This window comes from Rhinolophus sinicus, chromosome 10, assembly GCF_057876585.1.
Source record: "Rhinolophus sinicus isolate RSI-liver-muscle chromosome 10, RSI-T2T, whole genome shotgun sequence".
NCBI lineage: Eukaryota > Metazoa > Chordata > Mammalia > Chiroptera > Rhinolophidae > Rhinolophus > Rhinolophus sinicus.
This window is the reverse complement of record NC_142510.1, coordinates 15,387,626-15,410,598: the sequence shown is the minus strand read 5'-3', so window position 1 is coordinate 15,410,598 and position 22,973 is coordinate 15,387,626. Positions and strand designations below refer to the sequence as shown.

The window sequence follows — 22,973 nt, the reverse complement described above, 5'->3', positions numbered from 1 at the left end:
ACCGTGACTGTATTTGGAGGCAGGGCCTTGAAGGAGGTGATTAAGGTCAAATGAGGTCATACGAGTGGGGTCCTCATCTGATAGGACTGGTGTCCTTAGAAAAAGAGGAAGAGACACCAGGGACATGCGGACGCAGAGAAAAGGAGGTGAGTTCCCAGCAAGACGCGAGCCGTCTGCAAGCCAAGGAGAGAGGCCTGGAGAAATCAAACCTGCCTACACTCTGATCTTGGACTTCCAGCCTCCAAAACTGTGAGAAAATCAGGTTGTTATTTTAGCCGGCCAGTCTAGGGTATTTTGTTATGGCAGCCTGAGCTAACACAGTCTTCAGGGCTCATGCATGTCATAGCAGGTGTCAGAATTTCCTTCCTTTTTAAGGCTGAATAATAGTCCACTGTATGGACAGAGCACATTTTGCTTATCCCTTCATCTGTCAATGGGCATTTGGGTTGCTTCTACTTTGGGCCATTCCGAGAAATGCTGCTGTGAACATGAGTGCACAAAAATCTCTTAGAGACGCTGCTTTCAATTCTTTCGGGTATATAGTCAGAGGTGGAATTGCTTTATCCTATGGTAGGTAGTTCTATTTGTAATTTTTCAAGGAACCGCCATACTGCTTCCCAATGCATAAAAGCTCCAAGTTCTCTACATCCTCGCCTGCTATTTTCTGGTGGTGTTTTTTCCCTTAAGCCGCCACCCTAATAGGTGTGGACGTCGTATCTCATTGCGGTTTGATTTGCATTTCCCTGATGACCAGTGGTATCGAGCATCTTTTCACGGGCTTGTGGGCTATTTGTGTATCTCCTTTGGAGAAATGTCTTTTCTAACCTTTGACCATTTTCCAAGTGGGTTGCTTGGTGCTCAGTCATAGCAGTTCTTTGTTAGTTGAGGACCTTAACCCTTTACCAGATGTGATTTGCAGATGTTTTCTCCCATTCCACGGGCTGCCTTTTACTCTGTGGACACTGTTCTTTGACACACAGTTTTAATTTTGATGGAAGTACAACTGATCTATTTTCTTTTTTGTTGCCTATGATTTGGGCATCATATCCAAGAAGTCGTCGCCAGTTCCAACGTCTGCCTGTTTTGTGTAATAGGCTGGAGGACAGCAACTTCCACCAACAGGAGACACTCGGCCACAGGGACCCTGGAGTGACTTGGGGACTCATCAGAGTGACAACTATGAAAGCTTGCGCCTCAGCCAGGAAGCAAGTTCCACAAGGTGCTCTGTGCCCCGGGGATGATGACTCTGCCCAACCACGCTGCTCACCGGGTCAAGCGCTCCGGGGCGGATCAGGTGACACACTGGCTGCCGTACACTGGCCTCGCGGGTGGGGCGAAAGTGAGTCCTGGGCTCTGGGCGCACAGGGGACAGCCTGTCCGTGGTCTCTGCAGGCTGCACGGAACAGTGCAGGGGCCACGAGGGGGCGGCAAGTCTGCGAGATGGTGGGGCCGCCAGCAGGAAAGCTGCTTGGCTGCACACGTTCTGCCCAGCGTCACCTGGTGAGCAGGGGCTTCTGAGAAAGAGATCATCCAGGAAGGAAGACGGAAACCGGGGACTGGGCCGGACTAAGCAGGAATTGAACAGCCTCCGTTTATCAAAGAAAACTCTGGAAGGAAAGGCTCCTGGTGCTCCCCACTCCCACCCAATGGCTGAGGCCCCCAAAACAAGAGCTGCCGCTGAGGCCTTAGGACAGAGACCTGCAGCGACAAAGAGGAGTCGGGAGGTCTCAGGGGTGGAGGGGCTGGCACTATTCTCTGGCCAGAGTGGCCAGGCACCCATGAGCAGGGAAGGGACAGCTGGGGCAGCTGTCAGCGCACGAGAGCCGCCAGGCTGGCCTCAAAGTCACAGCATCCCCTTGGCGTACCCTCCAGCCTTTCCAACTGAGTGAGAACCTGGAGGGGATCCCAGGCGAAACACTGGGAACACTAACCTGGGGGCTAGCGACCCCCCGAGCTGGCTCTCCAATCCTAATCCCATCTGGCACTCGCTGCCCCTGGAGCCCGGCTTTGGGACAGATGGAGGAGGTCCTGGGCACAGGTGCTAGCTGGCTTACGGATGAACTTGGCCAGTTTACTCACAGCTGCCACAGTGTGAAGACGTACCCAGTGGTGGGGGGACAGCGTGATGTTCCCAGGGCCCCTCTCCTGGGGCTTCTGGGCCCAGGGCTGGTGTGGGGCCCTGCACCCTGCTGCTCACTGAGTCTGTACCCCCCTCCTTTCCAGGCCCTTCTTCTATGGCCCTGAGACAGGCCACACGCCCACTGGCTACAGTATTGCTAACATTCCATGTTGCACATTTTTAGTGAACATCTTGCCAGTTTTAATCTCTTAAGAAAAAAACCAAAACCAAAACCAAAAACAAAACAAACAAAAAGTAAAAAAAACAAAAAAAAATAAAAAAATACCATCACAAAATAACTAAGTGGCTTTTTACTTTCAACTATCCTTCTGATTCAAACATGTGTTTCAGAAGCTCCTAATAGAACATAAGTGACTTAAACAGCTTGCTCCAGACGGCCATTTGGGAGGTGCCCTCAGGTGGGGCATCCAGGAAACCAGGGGAGAAGGAAACAAGAGGTGTTTGCCTGTTTAGACATTTAAAATAAAGATCGCGGCAGAGACAGTGACACCTGGCCAAAGTCCTGGGCCAGAGAGGTAAGCATTTGCTGCCTGTCACACACAACGCTCCCAGGCCTTCCAAACGTTTAGTTCTCTGCCTTTCCACAGTGATGGAGAAAAACAAGGGTTTTGCGTCCTTAAGGCAGCCGTGTCCAGGAAAAAAACACTGTTTCTCAAAACAAACAACATGGTTTAAACAAGCGTGTTTGGGAAGCTGGGTCTCAGGATGGTAGAAGGCCCACCGGGAAGCCCCCACTCAGCCTCACCAGGGAAGGGAAAACAGTCAACAAAACCTCATCGAAACTGACCATTATCTCAGATGTGACAATAAGCTGTGATCTAAAGAGACCAGGCCAGGCTCATCGTAGATGCTCTCGTGGGCTGAATTATGTCCCCAGAACCTCGTATGTCACAGTACTGATCTCAGAACACCTGAGTGGGACCTTACTTGGAGACGGGATCGTTACCAAGGGAATCGAGTTAAGACGAAGCCATTGGGGTCGGTTTTGGTCACTATGATTGCTGCCCTTATAAAAAGGTGAAATGTGGAGGCAGACACAGGGAAGATAACGAGCTGAGACAGGGAGAAGAGAGCGTCTATAGGCGAGGACAGACGCCTGGGACAGACCCTGCCCACATCTTGATCTTGGACTTCCAGCCTCCAGACTGTGAGAGAACCAACTTCTGTTGTCTAAGCCCCCATTTGTGGTGCTTTGTTACGGCAGCCCCAGGCCCCTGACACAGACTGGCTGCGTCTTATTTCCCCATGGAGGAGACTTTCAGAGGTTTGGGTTTTGTTGTTTCCAAGACACAGGCAGACCTTGTTTTCTTATGCTTCGCAAATGGTGCGTTTTTTTACAAACTGAAGGCAAGACCCTCCACCAGAAAACAGATCACAGCTCACTTTCCTGCCACACTCGCTTTACTGCGGCAGTCGGGAACTAAACCCACAGTATCTCCAAGGTCTGCCTGCACAACACATTTTTAAACATTAAAACAAAGGACACGTGGAACAGACGATTTTAAGAAGGCTGTCACTCAAAACATAATGAATTTACATATGGACATTACAGGGTCCCTTTGTGAGTCATGAGTGAGCATGACCGAGTGAGAAAGTCAGAACATGGCCCGCTGGCCATTCTCAGAAAACGTGAAACCCGGCGTGAGGCACACGGTACCTGCTTACTGCCATGCTCACTGGCCTTCTGGCTGCCTTCAGCAGGCGAGTCCCTCCGCTTTGCCTGCAACAGAAAAAAGCCCTGATGTTGGAAAAAAAACCCAGTTGGTTAAAAATATACATAGAGACCTAAACTTGGCTCAGAACGTAGAAAATGACAAGTACTGACGTCTCATAAAATAGAAAAGGCATTCAAATGGGCTAGCTCTGCCATCAGTTCTCCTGAATTCCATTTCTTCCACTTGGACATTGATCTTTGACCTCGAGGCTAATCTGTGTGAAGGTGGTGTGTGAGCTCCATGCACCCTGAACCCACAACGTGGGCAAACCCCATACAAAGCCTTTCACTTCCGGACTCTGTGTGGTCAACAACCCCCCATCACACAGGTGCGTTCACCAACAGGGGCATGGAGCAGTCGCCTGTGTGTGGAACATTCTGGAATCAGAACGGAGGGCAGTGAGAGCAGCTTGCCCTGGACAGGGCACAGTGTCCTCTTTCATGTATGTTCAGTTCTGCTGTCAAAGGTGACTGAGATTCAGACAAATTGGAACGGGAAGCTGCCCTCCGTGAAAACGGCTCATTGGGAGAGCAAGACCCACACTGAGGTCTGACATTCTCCAAGTGTCCCAATCAATCTGTTCCCTTAGACTCACGACCAAAAAACCAAATGCCCTCCACACCAGAGCCCAGAGGGAGGCCTGAGCTAACTCTGGGTGTCTCTCCTTGCATGTTTTCCTACATACTTAACATTCACCTAACCATCTGCTGAAAATGTTGCCCAGAGAACTAGCCAATTTCAACGCCTTGGTTGCCCAGAAGTCTTGAGGTTTCATACTGAAACAGTTAGCTTCAATCTTTGTAAGGAACATTTCTTAGAGGATTTCAACTTTTTCTTCAGTTTCCACCTGTCTTCAGGGCCATGTGAGTTCTGTCTCAAGGAAAAATGTCCAGCTGGAGAGGTGGTGACTGAATGCTGTCAATGCACTTTTATAATAAAATGGCTCAATTTGCATATGTGAGTCTCTCCGCAGTGTCACCGAGGACCTGTGAAGTGGCCCATCCAGGTGCAGCCCTGCCTAAGTGCTGTGGGGGCTCCGAGACAACCCCCTCCCCCTCCTCAACCTTTCAGCCTGACAGGAGCGGGGAGAGGGGCCTGGGCTCACTCACAGAGCAGCCCAGCTGTCTGCCCGACTGAAGGAATTCAGCTCCCTCTGTAGCCACACGGCCACTCCAATATGACAAATGACAACGCTCCCACACTGGAGATACCTTGCTCCCCTGAGAAAGGGGGTCATCCCTGCCCTGTCCAAATGCTTGGCGTGAGGACACGTGTAAAGAGCCACTACCACGCCAGTGAGGGTGGGACACAAGGTCTGAACCCTGTCCCCACTGTTTCACTCCGCCCTCACCAACACGAGGGTCCTAACACATCAGGGCCACATCAGGGCCACTGGTGACTGAGACCCTGGGGGCGCTTTGTCAGGGACCCGCCCACACCCACCCTCCCACCTGGCTGCCAGCCCTGCAAGGACACCACCCAGACATCGGGCCCCTATTCATGGTCAGCCCAAGACTCTGCCTTCATGTGTGGCTGGTATGTGCCTGTCTGGCAAATTGCAAGGCCCAGGCCAGAACTCAGCCAGAACTCTTCTAGAGTCTTCCAGAAGGAGCCGCCAACCCACAGGAAGACGGTCTCAACTGTATCACCCAGAAATCACAACCATCTGCCCCTTACAGTTCGATCATAACCAAAGGATGGAGTGGGCTGCCCACCGGGCACCCTCCTCGGGATACTGTCCACTTACATTTCCAGGCTGGCTGCTATTGGCCGAGGAGCTGCTGGCAGAGGTGAGGTCTCGGCAGCCCCAGTCGTTGGCCATTCCGAGGCTCTCTGCCAAGAAAAGGGGGCAATAGGCTTTGAGCGGCCACTGGCTGCACAGCGTATTCTGTTAGAGGAACCCCCACGATTTAGGGACAGAGCGTGCACTGATCTCGTGACAACCATCTTCCCTGGCAACAGGGAAAGAGGGAGGCTGGGGCATCAGTGAGCCGTCAGGGCAACGGGACCCTCTAGTCTTAGGTGTGAGACTCGAATGATGTGAAGATCAGAAAACCATGTAAAATTTCAAGAACCGCCAGCCTCCCCATTAAAATAAAAAATAGAAAGTAAAATTGGAATTGGCAGCTACACTCGCAAAACTGGAACCCAAACTCAACAGTTTTTAAGAGGATGGCCTCGGGAACACCAGGGAAGGCCGTCTGCCTGCGTGTTCCTGTCACCGAGGTTTGTTTCCGCCTTTGGGAACATTTGATGGGTCCATCTGACCATCAAAACTAACCCATGCCAGCGCCTGGCCACGGCACTCGGGACCCCAGAACGCCTGGAAGCAGGGCTGCTCTGGGCCCCGCAAGGCCCAGCGTGCAGCAGGTCCCACCCCAAGGGCCCTAAAAGGCAAGCTGGGGGGCCCCCAAGCCTCCCCCACGATGACGCAGGGCTTCCGCCTGCTCATCAGAGGTGGCTCCAGATGAATGGAGAGTCTAATGGGCGCCTATGAGTCGTCTGATCTGATGTGTCTACAACGGCAGCTGGGCCGGAGCCTGCTGGCCAGTGTGCACTCACTTTCCACATGCGCAAAGGCACAGAAAGGACCCCGAGGACAGTAGCCGGTTTGGCGCATGTCGTTGCACTTTGTAGACTTGTAGATCTAGGAAACAAAAATGAAAGAAAATAAACTAGAGAGGCTGTACTGGCAATGGGTTTCCCTGGGAAGCCCAGACCTGGCTGCACCACAGTGCAGAGAGCTAAGCTCCCAGTCACAAAGGGGTCTTCTGAAGACCCGGATGTGGACGTGGCCCCCTCTCCTGCATGCCCATGGTCCTGAATTCCCTCCACTGTGCAGGGCCAGTCAGCTTGGGGGACGAGTGCCTGCAGCCCCTGTCCTCGAAACCACATGACGTCAGCTTCTCCATTTGGTGTTTTCTGAAAGGTGCACCTCATTCAGTGCCTGTTAAATGAACGCATGTGTCCACTCCATGGCCAGACCTGATCCACTTCACCTGGGCTCGAGATACTCTCAGGGTGTCAAAAACACTGGGGTCTGGCCCCACAGCACACGGGGACCCAGGTGGCACAGACAGGCCTCAAATCCCCAGCCGCCCCTCACGGGCCTGGCAGGGGCAGGCTCTCTGTGCTCCTGCCCAGATCCCACATGACACCTTGTCACCCCACCTCCCTTCCCCGCCTGAAGTGCTGCTCCATCCCCTTGGCTCTTCAACTGTCCCCTCAGCAGCTACACCAACAAAAGCAATTTCAAAGGGTCTCGAATTCACTAAAAATACCAGGCTAAATGTCATTTCATGGGCATTTTAAAGCACAGAACTTCTGAATAGGACACACTTTCAAGAAACGAAACACAATCACAAGCCTTTGGAAGAGGTGCCTCCCTTGGCCCAGCCCTATGCTTCCTCATTCCGGCACCTGCTTTCACGCCCAGGACCGCCTCTGCACACACGTGCTGGCCGTGCTGGTGCTGTGATTCCTGAACATGTTCACTGCTCTGAGTGTGTCTTGCTTGAGCATGAATGATGTGTGTATGCATGAAGCTATGCGTATAAAACAGATGGCACACACCCCTGAGGTAACCTGGTGTGTGACATGGGACATTCATGCATCCATGTGGCCACAAACACCACAGGCAGGCCTGAAATTAAACCAGGTGTGAATACCCGAGGGTGCCACCATTCACTTTTTTCTTCTCTATTAAAAGTCACAGTTGAGGGCCCAGTGGCTCAGGCGATTAGACCTCCGTGCTCCTAACACCGAAGGCTGCCAGTTCGATTCCCACATGGCCCAGTGGGCTCTCAACCACAAGGTTGCCAGTTTGATTCCTCGACTCCCACAAGGGATGCTGGGCTCCGCCCCCTGCAACTAAGATTGAACACAGCACCTTGAGCTGAGCTGCCACTGAGCTCCCAGATGGCTCAGTTGGTTGGAGCAAGGGCTCTCAACCACAAGGTTGCCGGTTCAACTCCCGCAAGGGATGGTGGGCTGCGCCCCCTGCAACTAACAACGGCAACTGGACCTGGAGCTGAGCTGTGCCCTCCACAACTAAGACTGAAAGGACAACAATTTGACTTGGAAAAAGTCCTGGAGGTACACACTGTTCCCCAATAAAGTCCTGTTCACCTTCCCCAACAAAATCTTTAAAAAAACACACGATTGTTTAAAAAAAAAAGTTACATACACAACATTAAAAACAAAACATTAAAAACAAAACACAGCTAAAGTTAAAATTCACTAGTATCTTGGGTTTGGAGTCCCAATTCTACACCTATACAAGCCAGATAAAAAGAGCATCAGTTTGGGGAACAGGTAAGAACCATGAGTGCTGGAAGAGCCACGGAAATGAATGGGACAGTCGTGACCTTGGGGTGCAGAAGCAGAGGTGAGGTCGGACTTTTTACTCAAACACTTCTGGTGTGAACAAGCACACAATATTTTGAGTTTCCAACACTGACTGAACGAGTGCATGAAGGAATGATCACGTGACTTGAAGAGGACAAAATAAAAACTTGAGCTGGTGGTTGTAGGCCCTGAAAACACAGCTGGGCTTCAGGGAGAAGGCACAGAGGTGAAGGCCAGGGTTTTACCCAAGTTCATGATACAACCCGACACTCACGTGCTCAGCACTGCTCCGTGCCTCTCTCCCATGGAGCCAAAGGATACTCCAAGCCAGCGCGGCAACTCTGTCCCTGATTGGGCCGTGCAGGCCACAGGGCACCCTCTCCCATCCCCCACTGCCTATTTCTCCTCTCTAGGCCCCTTCAGTTCAGCAGATGAGCCTGCCTTAGTTCACAGAGATCAGTACACCCCACACCACCCCTGCGGGTACACCCCCCCACCTGCTGGGCCCTGGTCCCCACCCTGCCTGGTCCCCACCCTGCCCGCTCCCCAGCTCTCCCTCTGTCTCACGCCCTAAAGGGGGCTTGTTTGCTTGTTCATTTTTAACACAAATCCAAGTGAGCCCGGTGGTCCGGAACCCACACATTGCAAAGGAAGGACTGGCCTTGACCGGCTCCTGGGAGCTGACCTCTGAGCCCCTGGAATGTCCTGCCTGGTAAGGGTCTGCTTACCTGGCCTTGGGCCACGGCCGATAGCAATACAGTGATTTATGGTGGGGGCCCTGGACCGCGTGGGGTCAGCTCAACCTGGGTCAGCCACGTCCCCGTGCCCAACCCCAAATAAAAACCCTGGACACCGAGGCTCAGGGTGACGTCCACAGTTGGCAACACTCCATGTACATTGTCTCATGTGGTCACTGGGAGAAATGATTGCTGTCCACAACTCACTGGGAGGGGACAGCTGGAAGCTCACCCCTGGTCTTTCCAGGACCCTTCCCTTTGCCGGTTTCAATCTGTAGCCTTACAGTATAATGAACCATAACTGTTCTTTACAACCAATGAAACGTAATGGTTTTGCTGAGTTCCGTGAATCCTTCTAGCTAATCACTGAACCTGAGGGTGGTCTTAGGGACCCCCCAACACAGAAAGAAGGGGAGTCACCCAGGCCCACCCTCTCCCAGCCTATGAGTGACACTGACCAGCTGGCTGAAGCCCCCGGCCCCTGCTCATACCTCGGGGTGGAACTGCTGCTCCGTGCGGGAATGGCAGTACTGACAGCTGTCCCCACTCTCACACCTCGAGGGCTCGCCCCACTCATCGCCATGCTTCACACTGGGGCACGGTGTGGACCTGGGAAACAGGGGAGTCACAGGAGGTCACAGAGGAGACATCCTTCAGGCGTGCCTTGGGGCGTCAGTTTATCTACCTATCGCTGGGCTCACCTCGCAGGACGGTGCCCTCGCCGTGAGGGACCAGCCCCTGGAAGGCCCAGCCTCTTTCCTTATGAGGACAAGTAAGAGCAGGGGAGGTGCCATCTGAACCCAGACAGTGGTGTGGGGACAGAGTCCCAGGAGAGCAGTTTCCAGGCTCTCGGCCTCATGTGGAAAGGTGCTGGCTCGGGTAGTAGATGGTCATCAGCTGTGACTGGTTGGCCATCAGCTGTGACTAGTTAGCCATTGGTCACTGATATAACTGCCGTGGCTGAGTTAGCAAGTGCGATTGCAGATGGCAAGTGAGGTTGTTTGGCAGAGAAGCAGACGGCAGATTGCAGATGGTGTGAATCCTACTTCGTGTGTCTCGCCCGGCCGCCAGCAAGAATATAGTGGTATGACTCCCCCATCCATGGCTCCGTGGGTGTTCCTTTTTGGCCTCACCATGTCCTGCATTCTTATGTGGGGAGCGGGACCAGAGACCCCCGCATGACACTGCATGACAGTACTCAGGAGCCCCATGTTTCTTTTCCGCAAAAATGAAACCACGCCCACGTGAAACACATCTTGGGGAAGCAGCCAGGCCTCCTGCAGCCGGGAGGAGAGGAGATGAGGCCCACCGCCCATCTTCACGCAAAACTGTTTCAAAATTGGATCTGAGACTTTTGGTCCTACAACATGAAAATCCTAACCCAAATCCTCTATTTTTCATGTACTTGGCAGCTTTATTGTAACTTAATTGGATTTACAGAAAAAATTACCACCAGTGGTAAATAAGAGGGGTTTTTGTGTGTGGTTTTTTTTTACGATTGTCTATCCCTTCGATAGGCAGTAAATTCACTTATCGTCTCAAGCAAACAGCTGGTGACTAAAATGTAGAGACTACTCATTTAGGTTCTCTGTTCCTCGACTCTGAAACAACCAAGAAAAAGAACAATGACTGTAATAAACCAACTCTTTCTACCTGAGACAGGAGTTCCCTGGGGCACGCAAGGCACCGTCCGGTGAGCAGAGAGTGGCTCTTTGCTCAACAAAAAAGCTGGACCCAGAGCTCAGTGTCTGAAGGAGGACGGAGGTGGGGGCCCAGGTACCCGGGGTCCCAGGGCTCACCTGTACTGGAACCTCCTGGGGTTGCGCCGTCTGTCCCTGCTGTTGTGGTAGTGGGGACACGCGTAGCCCTGGCGACACAGGCGTGGTGGTTTTGGACACTGCTCCGTTTTGTAGCTGCCCAGCACAAAGTTGGTGTCTGAAAAACATGGGTCCACATGGACATATATACATGTGTGCTCACAGTACATGCGTGTTAATAGCAGCACTAGTGACATAGCCAAAAGGAGACACAACCCACGTGTCCACCCACGGGTGAATGGATGAACACAACATGGCCCATCCATACAGTGGGGAATTATTCGGCTGCAAAGGAATGAAGCTCTGACACAGGCTACAATGTGGATGAGCCTCAAAAACATCATGCTCAGTGCAAGAGGCCAGACGCACAAGGCCACATATTGTGTGATTCCATTTTCATGACATGCGGAGAACAGGCAAATCCACAGAAGGGGTTGCCAGGGGGCGGGGAGGGAAGTATGGGGAGTGACTGAGGATGGGTCTGGGGCTTCTTTGGGGAAACTAGAGAGTTTAGGAACTACATAAAAGTGGTAGCTACACAACACTGTGCATATACTAAAAACCACAGAAAAGCACACTTTCAAATGGTTCATTTTAACCCCGGCATAAATGATGGACTTTGGTCATAATGATGCGTTGTGTAGGTTCACGGCTGTACCAAGGGTCGTGCCATGTGGGGACGCTGGGCATGTGGGGGCACAGGGTATAGGGGGCTCTCTGTACTTTCACTCCAGAGGAACCTAAAACAGCTCTAAAATACAAACTCTATTCCTTTTTTCTTTTATTTAAGTGTGTTTTCCAGGACCCATCAGCTCTAAGTCAAGTAGTTGTTTCAATCCATGTAATTGTGAAAACTCTGTTCTTTTAAAATGATTAATTTCATGTACCTGAATTTTAGCTCAAAGCAAAAACACACAAACAAAAAGCCACGAGGTGTCATTTAAAAGCAGTAACCAATGAAAGGACTCCTAAAACTCATTTTCTCTTGGGCTGGTTAATAACTGATACTTTATTACATACGCCATAGTTTTTAACTACACCTGTTCAGTGGGCTGAATATCGGAGGCTGAGGAACCGGCAGGACAGAAATGGGGGGGGGGGACAGTCCCACCCCACAGTGAGGGTGAGAGCGGGCAATGCTAGGCACAGGTATATCACATGACCATACTGGCCGTCCACGCCAATCCAACTGCAAATAATTCCTTACGTGACAAGAGGTATTAACCACACAGCAGGACATGGAGAAAACAGAAGGGCTTAGACAACAAAATGCCTATTTTAAGAAAATGAAAATTGCAAGACATTTGTTCACAAATATTGACTGAGTGCCTCAAAGAAGACAGAAGGTCCTGCGCTAAATGACATGAAATGCACAGAAATGAGGGGCATGACGATGACGGTCACACAGAGACGCAGAGATGGCCTTCAGTAAGTGAGTGAACAGATAAATAAGCCGTGGCCCATCCAGAGAAGGGAATATTATTCAGTGATAAAGAGAAATGAGCTAGCAAGCCACAAAAAGACATGGAAGAACCTTGAATGTATATTATTAAGTAAAAGAAGCCAGTTGGAAAAGGCTACATCCTGGAGGAGCCTAACTCTATTACATTCTGGAAAAGGCAGGCCTATGGAGACAAAATCATGGCGATTTGTTATGGATCAGTGGTCTGGGAGGGGACGTGTGGGAAGGAGCTGTGACAGTGTGCAATCCCCCGCCCCAGAGAAGCCACAGTGCAGAGGTTCAGAGCAGCCAGGGACCGAGCTGCCTGGGCTCAGACAGCACTCAGCCCCTTCGGACCGAGGGTGATAAGCTTGTCTCCCCATCGGACCTGTAAATGCGGCAGTGGGGTCACTTTACAGCCAGTGAGGGGGCTACCCCTGCCCGCCCTGTGCGGCGGCCACGGGGTTACCTTGCCACCGGGGGTCGTCACCCAGGATCTTCTCTATCATGGCCTGGCTGGCCAACACGCCGGGCTGCAGCTCCGGGATGCCCCCTCCACCGCCGAGCTGGCCGTTCTGCAAGGCTTCCTGGGCCTGCAGCTCCCTACAAACAAACAACACATCGGTGACGGCTCTGGGCGTGTCTGAAGGCCTTCCAGAAGGTGAGAGAATCACTTGGTTCTGTCACTTTACAGAGCCGCCCTCATGGCACCGCAGAGGCTGGCGGCCTGGAGGGTTCAGAACAGGTGTCCCGCTTCCCGTGGGCGCACCCCTGTCCCGGGATGACACGGCCTGAAATGCTGGAGGGGTGAGGGCTTTCCCGCCCGCCCGGCGCAGGCCGCCCCTCACCTGATGTCACACACGGGCGGCCGCAGGTCCAGGGGGCCGTGCGCGAAGGCGCAGTGCAGCCCGTTCTTCACGCAGTGGCCCCGCGCGTCTGTCTCGTGGATGCACGTGCCCGTCTTGTAGTAGCGCAGATGGTATTTGCGCTCCGTGTCGCCAGTCGTCCGGTGCAGGTACGGACACCTGGGAAGCAGAGGGGTGACAGGTGCCATCTGGGCCTCAGGGCCTGGGGACAACCACCCTCAGTGCCAACCTGCTCCGCTGCTCATTAGCACCCCGCTGTTTTCCTTCACCCAAATATCTGCTCTGAGAGAAGGATGAACGTCACCGGACACAGCACCTGTCCTAATGTGGGATCCTTCCCCAAGGCAGCCAGACCCCCACAAATCCCTCAGTTACACGTTAGCAAAACATAACACTGGGTATCCCTGGAAAACATCCTTTACGATGTTCTGAATAAAGTGTGAAAAAATAAAGTTCACCCCAGGACGCAGCTGCGCCATTCCTGTTTCTTGACAACTATTATCCAACAAAAGGTTGGCGGCTCCTCCCATTCCCCCATCCAGGTACTTTCGGGGTCCTCTCAAGGGAGGGAGGGAAGGGGCCTGGGGAGAAATACAGGGGCCTGGACGTGGCTGGAGGAGGACATCGGCGGGAGATGGGCCAGGAGAGAAGTGGACGGTGGGGAGGGGCAGAAGGAGCAATGACACCCAGGCCATGCATGGCCCAGAGCCACGTGCTCCCTGCGAGAGTCACACTCGGCTCCCCAAGCAGTGACAGGGGCTCATACTGCAGGGACACAGCAGCTGCACAGGTGGTTTAGAAGGTTCTGGTACATGTGGAGCATGGGGATTGAGCCTGCTTCGAGGTCAGTCCCTCCAGACAAGAGACACAGAAGGAGGGGAGGGGATACACCAAGGACCCTGAATGGTAATGTCCCCTCGAGGGGCCCAACGAGCAAGGCAGGGGCCCGTTGCTCTTTGTCCCAACGAAAGGACAAGGCCCCACACCTCCCGTGAGGTTGGGGAAGGCCCACCTTGCTGTCTGCAGGCTGTGCACCTGCGTGCTAGGAGCACCCGTGGGGGTCGCTCCCCACCCAGAGCACAGATGGTTGGCGCTTTGCCATCTAACAGGACAGAAAAGTAAAATAAAAACGAGTCAGGGATCATCCCGCTTGAACCCCGATCTTACAAGACGAGTAAACAGAGGCTCGGAGTTCAGACAGCTCGCCCCAGACCTAACTGAGCACCCGGGGTGGGCAGGGCAGGAAGGCGAGATAGAGGACACCGGGTCAGGGGAGGCCCCAGGCCCTCAGAGCCAATCGAGCAAGTCAGGTTAGAAACCCGCTCGGGGCCCAAATGTGCACCCGGAAGAGCTGGAAGCAGGGTCTCGAGATAGATCTGTGCACCACGATCATAGCAGGTACGATTCACACTAGCTTAAAGCTGGAAACAACCCAAACGTCCATGTGGTCCATCCAGACAATGGAATATTATTCAGCCATGAAAAGGAATGAAGCACTGACACACAACAACGTGGATGAAACCTCGAATACATCCTCATAAGTGAGAGACGCCAGACACAAAAGAACAAATATTCTATACTTCACTTCTGTGAGGTCCGGAGCAGTCAACTTCATCGAGACAGAAAGTGGAGGAGAGGTTACCAGAGACTGGGGGAGGGGAGAACAGGGAATAACTCTTTAATGGGGACAGAGTTTCCGTTTGAGGTGATGAAAATAACTTGGAAATACAGAGTGGTCACGTTTGTACAACACCGTGAATGTAATTAATGCCACTGAATTGCACAGTTAAAAATGGTTAAAATGGGAAGTTTCATGTTGCATACATTTTATCACAATTTTAGACAAAGCCCATTGGAGACAGAGAACAGAGAGAGAGAGGAGAGAGAGACCCTTTACATATCTGTATTGAAATATAATATACCTACAGAAAAGAGCACAGGTCAAACCTGGGCGGCGTGTGGCATTTTCACAAACCGACACACCTGAGTAAACGCACCCAGACCAAGGGGAGGGGACACAACCAGGAACCCAGGGCCCCCCCACCCCGATGGACATGCAGAGAGAAATGACAGAACTTTCTTGAAAGTGGCAGAAACTAGAAATAAGGCAAATGGCCACCAAGAGGCAATTCTTTTAATAAATGTCATGATGCACTCCTCCGGTGGAAGACCAGCAGTCGTGACAATCACCGAAGACCCACGAGAAAAAGGAAAAGTGGAAAATGGAGAAAGCAGGCTACAACTTGGTCTTCACGTTGTGAAAAAACAACCATAAGGAATTATTACTATATCACTATGTATATATATAAATGTGAAAAAGGAAACGTCGGGCATGCGTGTAGCCTCTCCGTGCCCACATACAAGACAACTGTTTCCCTCGTGTTCCCCACAAGTAGTTCCAAGAAACGTTTTTGGGAGATGGAAATGGAACGTATTAGGATATTTACTCTATTAAGCATAACATGCACTTGTCTAAAATCCCCACGACAAAGTTCTATTTTACATTTCAAGCCCCTCCAAGCCTTTGCCTGAGTCTTCACGCAGCACTGGTTTGGAACTCAGTTTCTGGCGCCGAGGGGTTGAGGCTGCCATGGGGAATCCTCTGTCATGCCAGGACCCTCCCCTACTTTTCACATAACTATGCAGATAAATATCACTAACATAAAGAACTTGAAGAAATAACGAGACCAGGCATTCACAGAGCAATGAGCTAGAGAAATAAACAAAGAACTTACAAAACAGAAAACACAGATGGAGCTCAACCGCTGTGTGAGGTCGAGTATCTTGCCTGTGATGAGACAAGCGCACATGGAAAGACCCCCAGCTCCAGGGCAGAAGTGCACAGTTAAAAATGGTTCAAGTGGTACATTTTACGTTATATATAAGCAGACACTGTTGCCGGCAGGGAGGCAAAGTGTTGCGACCTCTGTGGAGGGCAAGATGGCAGATGCATTTACTATCATATCACCTAGTGAGCCCACTTCTTGGAGACCTACCCCAGAGAAAGCTGGCAAAAAGAAAACAACACGTCCGCACAACACTGTCACTGCAGGGTTGTCTGTTATCACCAAAGGCTGGAAACAACCAAAGTTCTGGAATAAACGACAAGGGAGCTCAGTGCAGCTCTGGGAATGGGAGGACCACCAGGGAGGGGGTGCCACGAGGTAGCGCCAGGGAAAAATGCTAAGTAAAGGGTGTTTATATAGGAAGGTGGGGGGCAAGAATATATACCGTGTTTAATGCGTCTTTTGGAGCAAAAGTTAATATAAAACCTGGTCTTATTTTACTATAAGACCGAGTACAATATGATATGATACGATATACGATAGATATGATATGATGTGATATGATATAAATAATATAATATAATATAATATAGGGTCTTATATTAATTTTTGCTCCAAAAGACACATTAGAGCTGATTGTCTGGCTAGGTCTTATTTTCGGGGAAACACGGTATATCTGCTTATATCAATATCAAAAAACACGGAAGGAAGGAGCTATTTGCTTAATGAGGACAGAATTTCAGTTTGAAGATGGAAAGTTCTGGAGATGGACGGTGGTGATGGCTGCACAACAATGTGAATGGACTTAACGCCACTGAACTCGACACTTAAAAAAAGCTAAGATGGCAAATTTTATGTTACGTATGTTTTACCATAACAAAACAATAAAGTAAAACAATTTAAGCTAATAAGGAAAGCTACTGTTTTACAAAAACAGTTACAGTCTTCAGAACGATTTCTGCATTTACTACGAGTATAGCATAGGAATTCCACGGTCTGGGGAGACGGGGACCAGCACACCAGAGCTGAAGCAGCCTGGCAGGTTTTTCTACAGAACCCACTCTGCACAGCTGTGCTGAGCAGGAAAACACCTCCAGCATGACCTGCGGGAGGCTCCTGATTTCCCTGATGTTAAACCTAAATTTTCACTTGTTCCCGAATGATCCCTCAGGGTAGCTCTGAGCATCATTTAGCTTGGGCTACAGTACCATCGCCATGGCAACCAGAGTCAGGCCAATGCCTCCCGTTCCCCAGCACTGAGCACCAAAGGGGCATTACTGTTTCACTGGGGGTGTGTCACCTCCTGCTTATTACACGACTGAAGACATGAACTGACCTTAAAATACTAGAGAACATTTAATGAGAAGAAAATGGCTTCACCTTAAGACCATCGAAGAGGTGGAAGGGAAAACCTCTGAGAAAACCCAGCGGCAAAGCCACGCCCCCTCCTGGGGCAGGGGAGGCTGAAGAGGCCCCAGGGGTCAGCCCCACACCATGCGCAGATTCCCTCTTGCAGGAGGAGGGCACGAATCCCTCCCTGGGGCCACCGTGCCACCAACTGGTATGGCCACTGCCCGCCCCGCAGCACCCATGACATGACCTAGTGTGATGTGCTGATTTCAAGGTGACACCCATGGTTCTCAAACCCGTCGACAACAATTAGCAACCCGAACAGTGCCATTAAAACAGGGCTCCACGGCCGCCCGGTGGCTCAGGCGGTTAGAGCCCCGTGCTCCTAACTCCGAAGGCTGCCGGTTCGATTCCCACATGGGCCAGTGGGCTCTCAACCACAAAGTTGTCAGTTCAATTCCTCGAGTCCCGCAAGGGATGGTGGGCAGTGCCCCCTGCAACTAAGATTGAACAGGACACCTTGAGCTGAGCTGCCGCTGAGCTCCCGGATGGCTCAGTTGGTTGGAGCGCGTCCTCTCAACCACAAGGTTGCCAGTTTGACTCCCGCAAGGGATGGTGGGCTACGCCCCCTGCAACTAGCAATGGCAACTGGACCCGGAGCTGAGCTGCGCCCTCCACAACTAAGACTGAAAGGACAACAACTTGAAGCTGAACAGAACCCTCCACAACTAAGATTGAAAGAACAACAACTTGACTTGGAAAAACAAAAACAAAAAACAAAACAAAAAAACAACAGGGCTCCACTGATGGCATGGCGCAGGGGCACATGCTGGACACAGCTCCATCACTATGCTGTGGAAGCACTGCCCCATGATGGGAGAACAGGAAGGGACGTGCCAGGGGCTCAAGACGGCCCCGAGTCTCCAGGAGAGCCTGAAATTGTCTCCTTCCCTCTGGTACCTCAACCCTGAAACAGAAGTCGACCACCAACTCAGACCCACAGCACACCAAGATCAGTCTATGCATGAGACCAAGGCGGCCACCAAACTCAGATCCACGGGGCACTAATACCTGTCTGTGAGACAGGCCGGGGCTGGGCCATGGCACCCACACCGGAACGTGTGTCAGAATCACCTGGAGGGCCTGCTGACCCCAGACCATCTGCCAAGAACCTCAGATCTGCATGCGGGCAAGTTCCCAGGTGACGCTGAGAACCGGTCTGGAGGCTGGCCCAGGAGACCCCCTGGGTTGAGAGGGACACAAGTATGATAGAGCAGGCACACCAAGCCTAGGACACACAGAAAGCTTTCTCTAAGTCAACAAGCTCCACAGCGCACCCAGGTTCACAAGGGAAAGCCCATGGAATCACACACCACGGGCCCACCCTAAGGGCCTGTGCTCCCAGATAGCCCACGTGCAGTGGGGGAGATGGCAGGGAGCCTTACAAAGAATAAGACGGTTCTCTTCTCTAGAGTCAACCTGGCAAGTTACACCACATAATGGGGGGGGGGCATTTCTTATTAAAAACAAGAAAATTTGTAATTGTGGAGGTCAGGGACAGCCTGTCTAGGGCAGGAGGAGGGTTAACAGAGGAAAGAGGACATGTATTTCCTACACATATAGTTGGGGACTGCTTGAATTGTTTTCCATCAAAAATGTTCACCTGGAGGGGACGCTCAGACCCCTGGGAGGGTCTTGTCTTTTTAAATGTCAGAATCGAAATCTATAAACGCCTGACCGGCGCTGGGTGGCGCACATACGCTGTATCCTGTAGCGGCAGGTGCCAACCACATCTGGGTTCCAGGTGTGAAGACCAGGACCCGCCCTGACAACACATGGGCCCTGAGAACACACGGCCCGCGCTGGGGTAGCAGGACCAGCGAGGGGTCTGGGGCCGTCCACACCGCATGCCTCTCTCAGGACAGCTTTCACGATGTGGCCGGACTCCGAGAAACGTCCCCACAAGAGTCGTTTCCTGGAAGCCCCAGCCCAAGAAATACCTGAGATGGATCCGCCCAGGTGGTAACACCGACCCTGTAAAGCTGGGCCCGACCCCAGGCTAGGAACAGGTTTCCTGCCAGGCCAAGTCTGTCGGGCAGATTAGGGAGTGCACGCAGAGCAGCGGACCCTAGCAGTCCCGCCGCGCAGCTGGGAGGCCAGTTCCCACGGGGGCGGGGCTGGGTTCACGTGACCCGGACGGCCAATCGCGACCCGCTCCGGGGAAGGGGCGTGTCCCCCAGAACAAAGAGCAGTGGGAAAGGAAGGACCACGGGACTCCAGCGCAGAGAGGACCCTCCGAGGCCAAAGGGGTGCCCTCCCACCTGGGAAAAAGGGTGACAACGGAGGCGTGATGGCGGGGAGGAGGCCACCGAAGGAGGGGTAACGGAGGAGGGGAGGGTGATGGCCCGCCAAGGAAAAGGGGTGACAGTGGGATGGAGGATGACAGCAGGAGGCCACCCAGAAGAGACAGCGGGAGTGCTCACGGAGGGAGGGGTGTGACAGCAGAGGAGGCTGATCCCCTGCCAAGGAAAAGGGGTGACAGTGGAGGTGCCCACAGAGGGGAGATGACAGAGGGGGGCTACCCAGAGGTGAAAGCGGTAGTGGGGGTGTGACAGCAGGGGAGGGGCCATGGGAGGAGGGTGATGGCAGGTGTGTCAACCCTCCTGGGGTCCCCATCCCATCCCTCCTGCCCCACAGCTCAGCCTCATGATGCCCCCAGCCAGAGCCAAGAACAACGTTAAATGCTTATGTCACCTGACTAAACGGTTAGCTGAGGGGTCTTTGTTCTTTGATACATATTCATGTTTTAAAATAATAGGTTGGTAGTACATACGCTCAAAATAGCAATTTCAAGAACCAATGAACTGAAATAAAAGGAAGGCCCCCTCTTTGCTCTGAAAGGTAGTGTCAATTTATGAATTCTAAGGCAACTTTGCCGTGAACCCGGAATATGTAAATCAACAGGACAAACTCTGCGCCATTCCATTTGTGGGTGATGGGAAAGTCCGTCTCCCATGGAATGAGCAGTAATTACTAAGGAGAGATTCCCCCAGGGAGATGGCTGGCTGTCACACACATCCTAAAGGGCTGAAGCAAGTCATCTCATGTGCTCAATAGAAGTTACAAAACAAAATCTTTAATAAGATACACGTGACTTTCTTACCGTGGATAGACGTACAAAGGATGCATCCAAAATAGAAACTGTCAAACAAGCATCTTGGTCTCACTCATCCTGCTTTTCAATGATAACCTACATGCCATTTAGACTACATGTTCATATTTTTATAATGAATAATTGCATATTACTTAATTACTATTTGAGCTCAGCTTTAAATGACCACCTTCAGGTAGGTGTTCACTGCAGCACTCTTCATCCCATAAAAACTAGACATCACCCCATGCCCAGCAATGGGGCTGAATCAACACCAGGACATCCAGACCCTGGGACCAGAGAGACGTTAAAACATGCTTTCTTTTCATGCATTCAAAGCATCACGAGTGACTCCTGCCACTTAGTCCCCCATATTGGACTCTGGGACTGAGTAAGACACACCGGGTGACTGGATCAAGCAGCAGGGTCAAGCAGCAGGGGCCCCCCTGGGCAACTTGGGACCCAAGGTCCAGAGAGGCAACTGACGTGACCAAGGGAAACGGTAGACCTGACGTGAGGCCTCAGCTAGCCAAAAACATCTCTCTCCTGAAGACCCATTTGCACAAAACATCAGCTCAAGAAGCAATTAAACAGGGTACTTTTCAAACTTCACAGAAACATAACAATCTTAACCAAGGTGGAGCTGGCTACATTATTTCAACATGTTTCAAGCTGCCTTCACTACAGTAAGTAAGTTAGTTACTTACTATGTAACTAACTGCTGTTCAACTAACCACCTTTCAGTAAGTGTATAAAGTTGGTAAAATTACTACAGATTAAAAGTTGACTCCCTGACCTAAGCATTTTGGAAAATGAAGGAAAACAGAGTCACACAGGTCTCTGTGTGCAGTGGGGTGAAAACTGCCTTCAAAAGGAAAAGTACCTGGAGAATCGTCTCTTTTCTGAAGACCAGGGAATGGTGCCTGAAGACCACCCCCAAATCAGACCCCATCCAGACAGAAGCTGAATAAGCTGTTCTTTTTAGAGAGCTGGAAGGCACAGTGATACCACCCCACCTTCTGGCAGGAATGGACAGCCTCCATCCTACCTGAAACAACCCACAGGAAAAAAATCAACTCCCCGGCCCCACCAAGCTCTGCACCTTATATGAATATACAAGCTGACTGTACTTTCCCTGTTTTCCCATTCTACATATTTCAAAATACAGACATCTGTTCATAACACCATTAGGAAACTTGTAAAAAAAGAAAAAGTCAACCCAAACAAAACCTTGATTTCTTAAACTTTAAAAGTGCTATATACACAACAGTCTGCAAATAACTTTCCTATCAATTATTTTTTAAAAATCAAACATGTACACAGCAAGAAATGAAACATTCCGCATATATTTGCATAGTATGAGCAGATGTTCTAACAAGCTCTCTTGTTACAAAAGCAACCTACAACTAAAAATAATAAAATGGTCCTAAACCTGAGAGCTGTACCCATTAGGGCTGGTTCTGATGCAGGAAATTTGAAGAACCATGTGGCAATCAAAAGTGGAAATGAAGCAAATTCGGTTTGAACCATGCAAGGGTTATTCCTGAGACACACAGACGGTAGTCCTTCCCACACTGGCCTAAAGATAGAGAAATGCCCCAACCCGGATCACCAGTCATGGTCTCCCATGTTGATGTGTGCCAGGTGCTGAAAAGAACCAGGGGTCTATCCCCATAGGCAAGGCCGGGCCGAGGGGCAGGGCAGCAGGTGCTGTCCCCCCCACACACACACACACACACACACACACACACACACACACACACACACTCACTCGTCGCCGTCGGGGCACACGCCGCTGGCCTCGTCGTATTTGGAGCAGTACACGTCCGGGCTGTAGTTGAAGGTGCCGTCGCGCCTGCGGAGCGGTCTGCGCCGACGCTGATTTAGGAAATGCCAATGGAAACAGGTAAATGGCCTGTGCTGGGTGCACTTGTGCTGCACAAACAGGGAGCACTGCTCTGTCCTAAACTCCTTTAGATACCTAAAAAGACAAACAGCGTTGCGGGTCGCTTCCGCCGCCACCGCCGCCGGTGGGCGGCCCTGGGACTCGTGGGCGGGGGCCGGACCCCGGGGGCCCAGGGTGATGCGACCCCCACTCCCGAGTCCAGATGGCCCCAGACTGCCGCTCCCCATCCTGAGACCGGGTGTGCTTCCCGGACCTCAGGCCCAATCCCCCAGACCCCATGCACAGCCCCTCCCCTCATTCCGACCAGAGACGCGACCCCCCAACGTTAGGCGCGACACCGCGAACCCAGGCGCGCCTCGGCCCCCAAACCCAGCTGCCATCCCCGACCCCAGGCGGTCCCGGACCCCAAACGCAGCCTCCCATCCCTGATCCCGGGCTCGGTCCCCGACCCCACTCCGAGTCCAGATGCCCACCGCCCCCCGCCCCCAGCACAGGCGCGTTCCTCGGATCCCAGGCGTAGTTCGTCGATCCCAGGCACGGTCCCCGAACCCAGGCGCAGGCCCCTCATCCCCGAACCCATGAACGACTGTCACTCCGATTCCAGATGATTCGAGACGGCCGCTTCCCCACTCCGAGCCCGGGAGCATTTCCCCAACCTCAAGTGCGATCCCCCAGACCCCATGCGTACCCCCCATCTCGGCCACAGACGCGACCCCC

The 22,973-nt window shown here is 52.0% G+C and overlaps 1 protein-coding gene across 5 annotated transcripts in view; it reads right to left on the bottom strand.

The window, feature by feature from the left end:
- Positions 1-22,973, bottom strand: part of UNKL (unk like zinc finger) — a 39,663-nt gene that overhangs the window by 15,567 nt on the left and 1,123 nt on the right. For 3 of the 5 annotated variants that reach the window (XM_074322557.2, XM_074322563.2, XM_019713159.3), the window contains exons 2-9: positions 22,122-22,228; positions 13,046-13,222; positions 12,667-12,800; positions 10,739-10,874; positions 9,431-9,548; positions 6,418-6,502; positions 5,603-5,688; positions 3,798-3,860 (exon numbers count right to left, since the gene is read on the bottom strand). In XM_074322557.2, the coding sequence (XP_074178658.2) occupies positions 3,798-3,860; positions 5,603-5,688; positions 6,418-6,502; positions 9,431-9,548; positions 10,739-10,874; positions 12,667-12,800; positions 13,046-13,222; positions 22,122-22,228 (906 nt within the window). Of the gene's footprint in view, positions 1-3,797; positions 3,861-5,602; positions 5,689-6,417; positions 6,503-9,430; positions 9,549-10,738; positions 10,875-12,666; positions 12,801-13,045; positions 13,223-22,121; positions 22,332-22,973 lie in introns of all 5 variants that reach the window. The other 2 variants (XM_019713157.3, XM_019713158.3) reach the window with 1 other exon arrangement.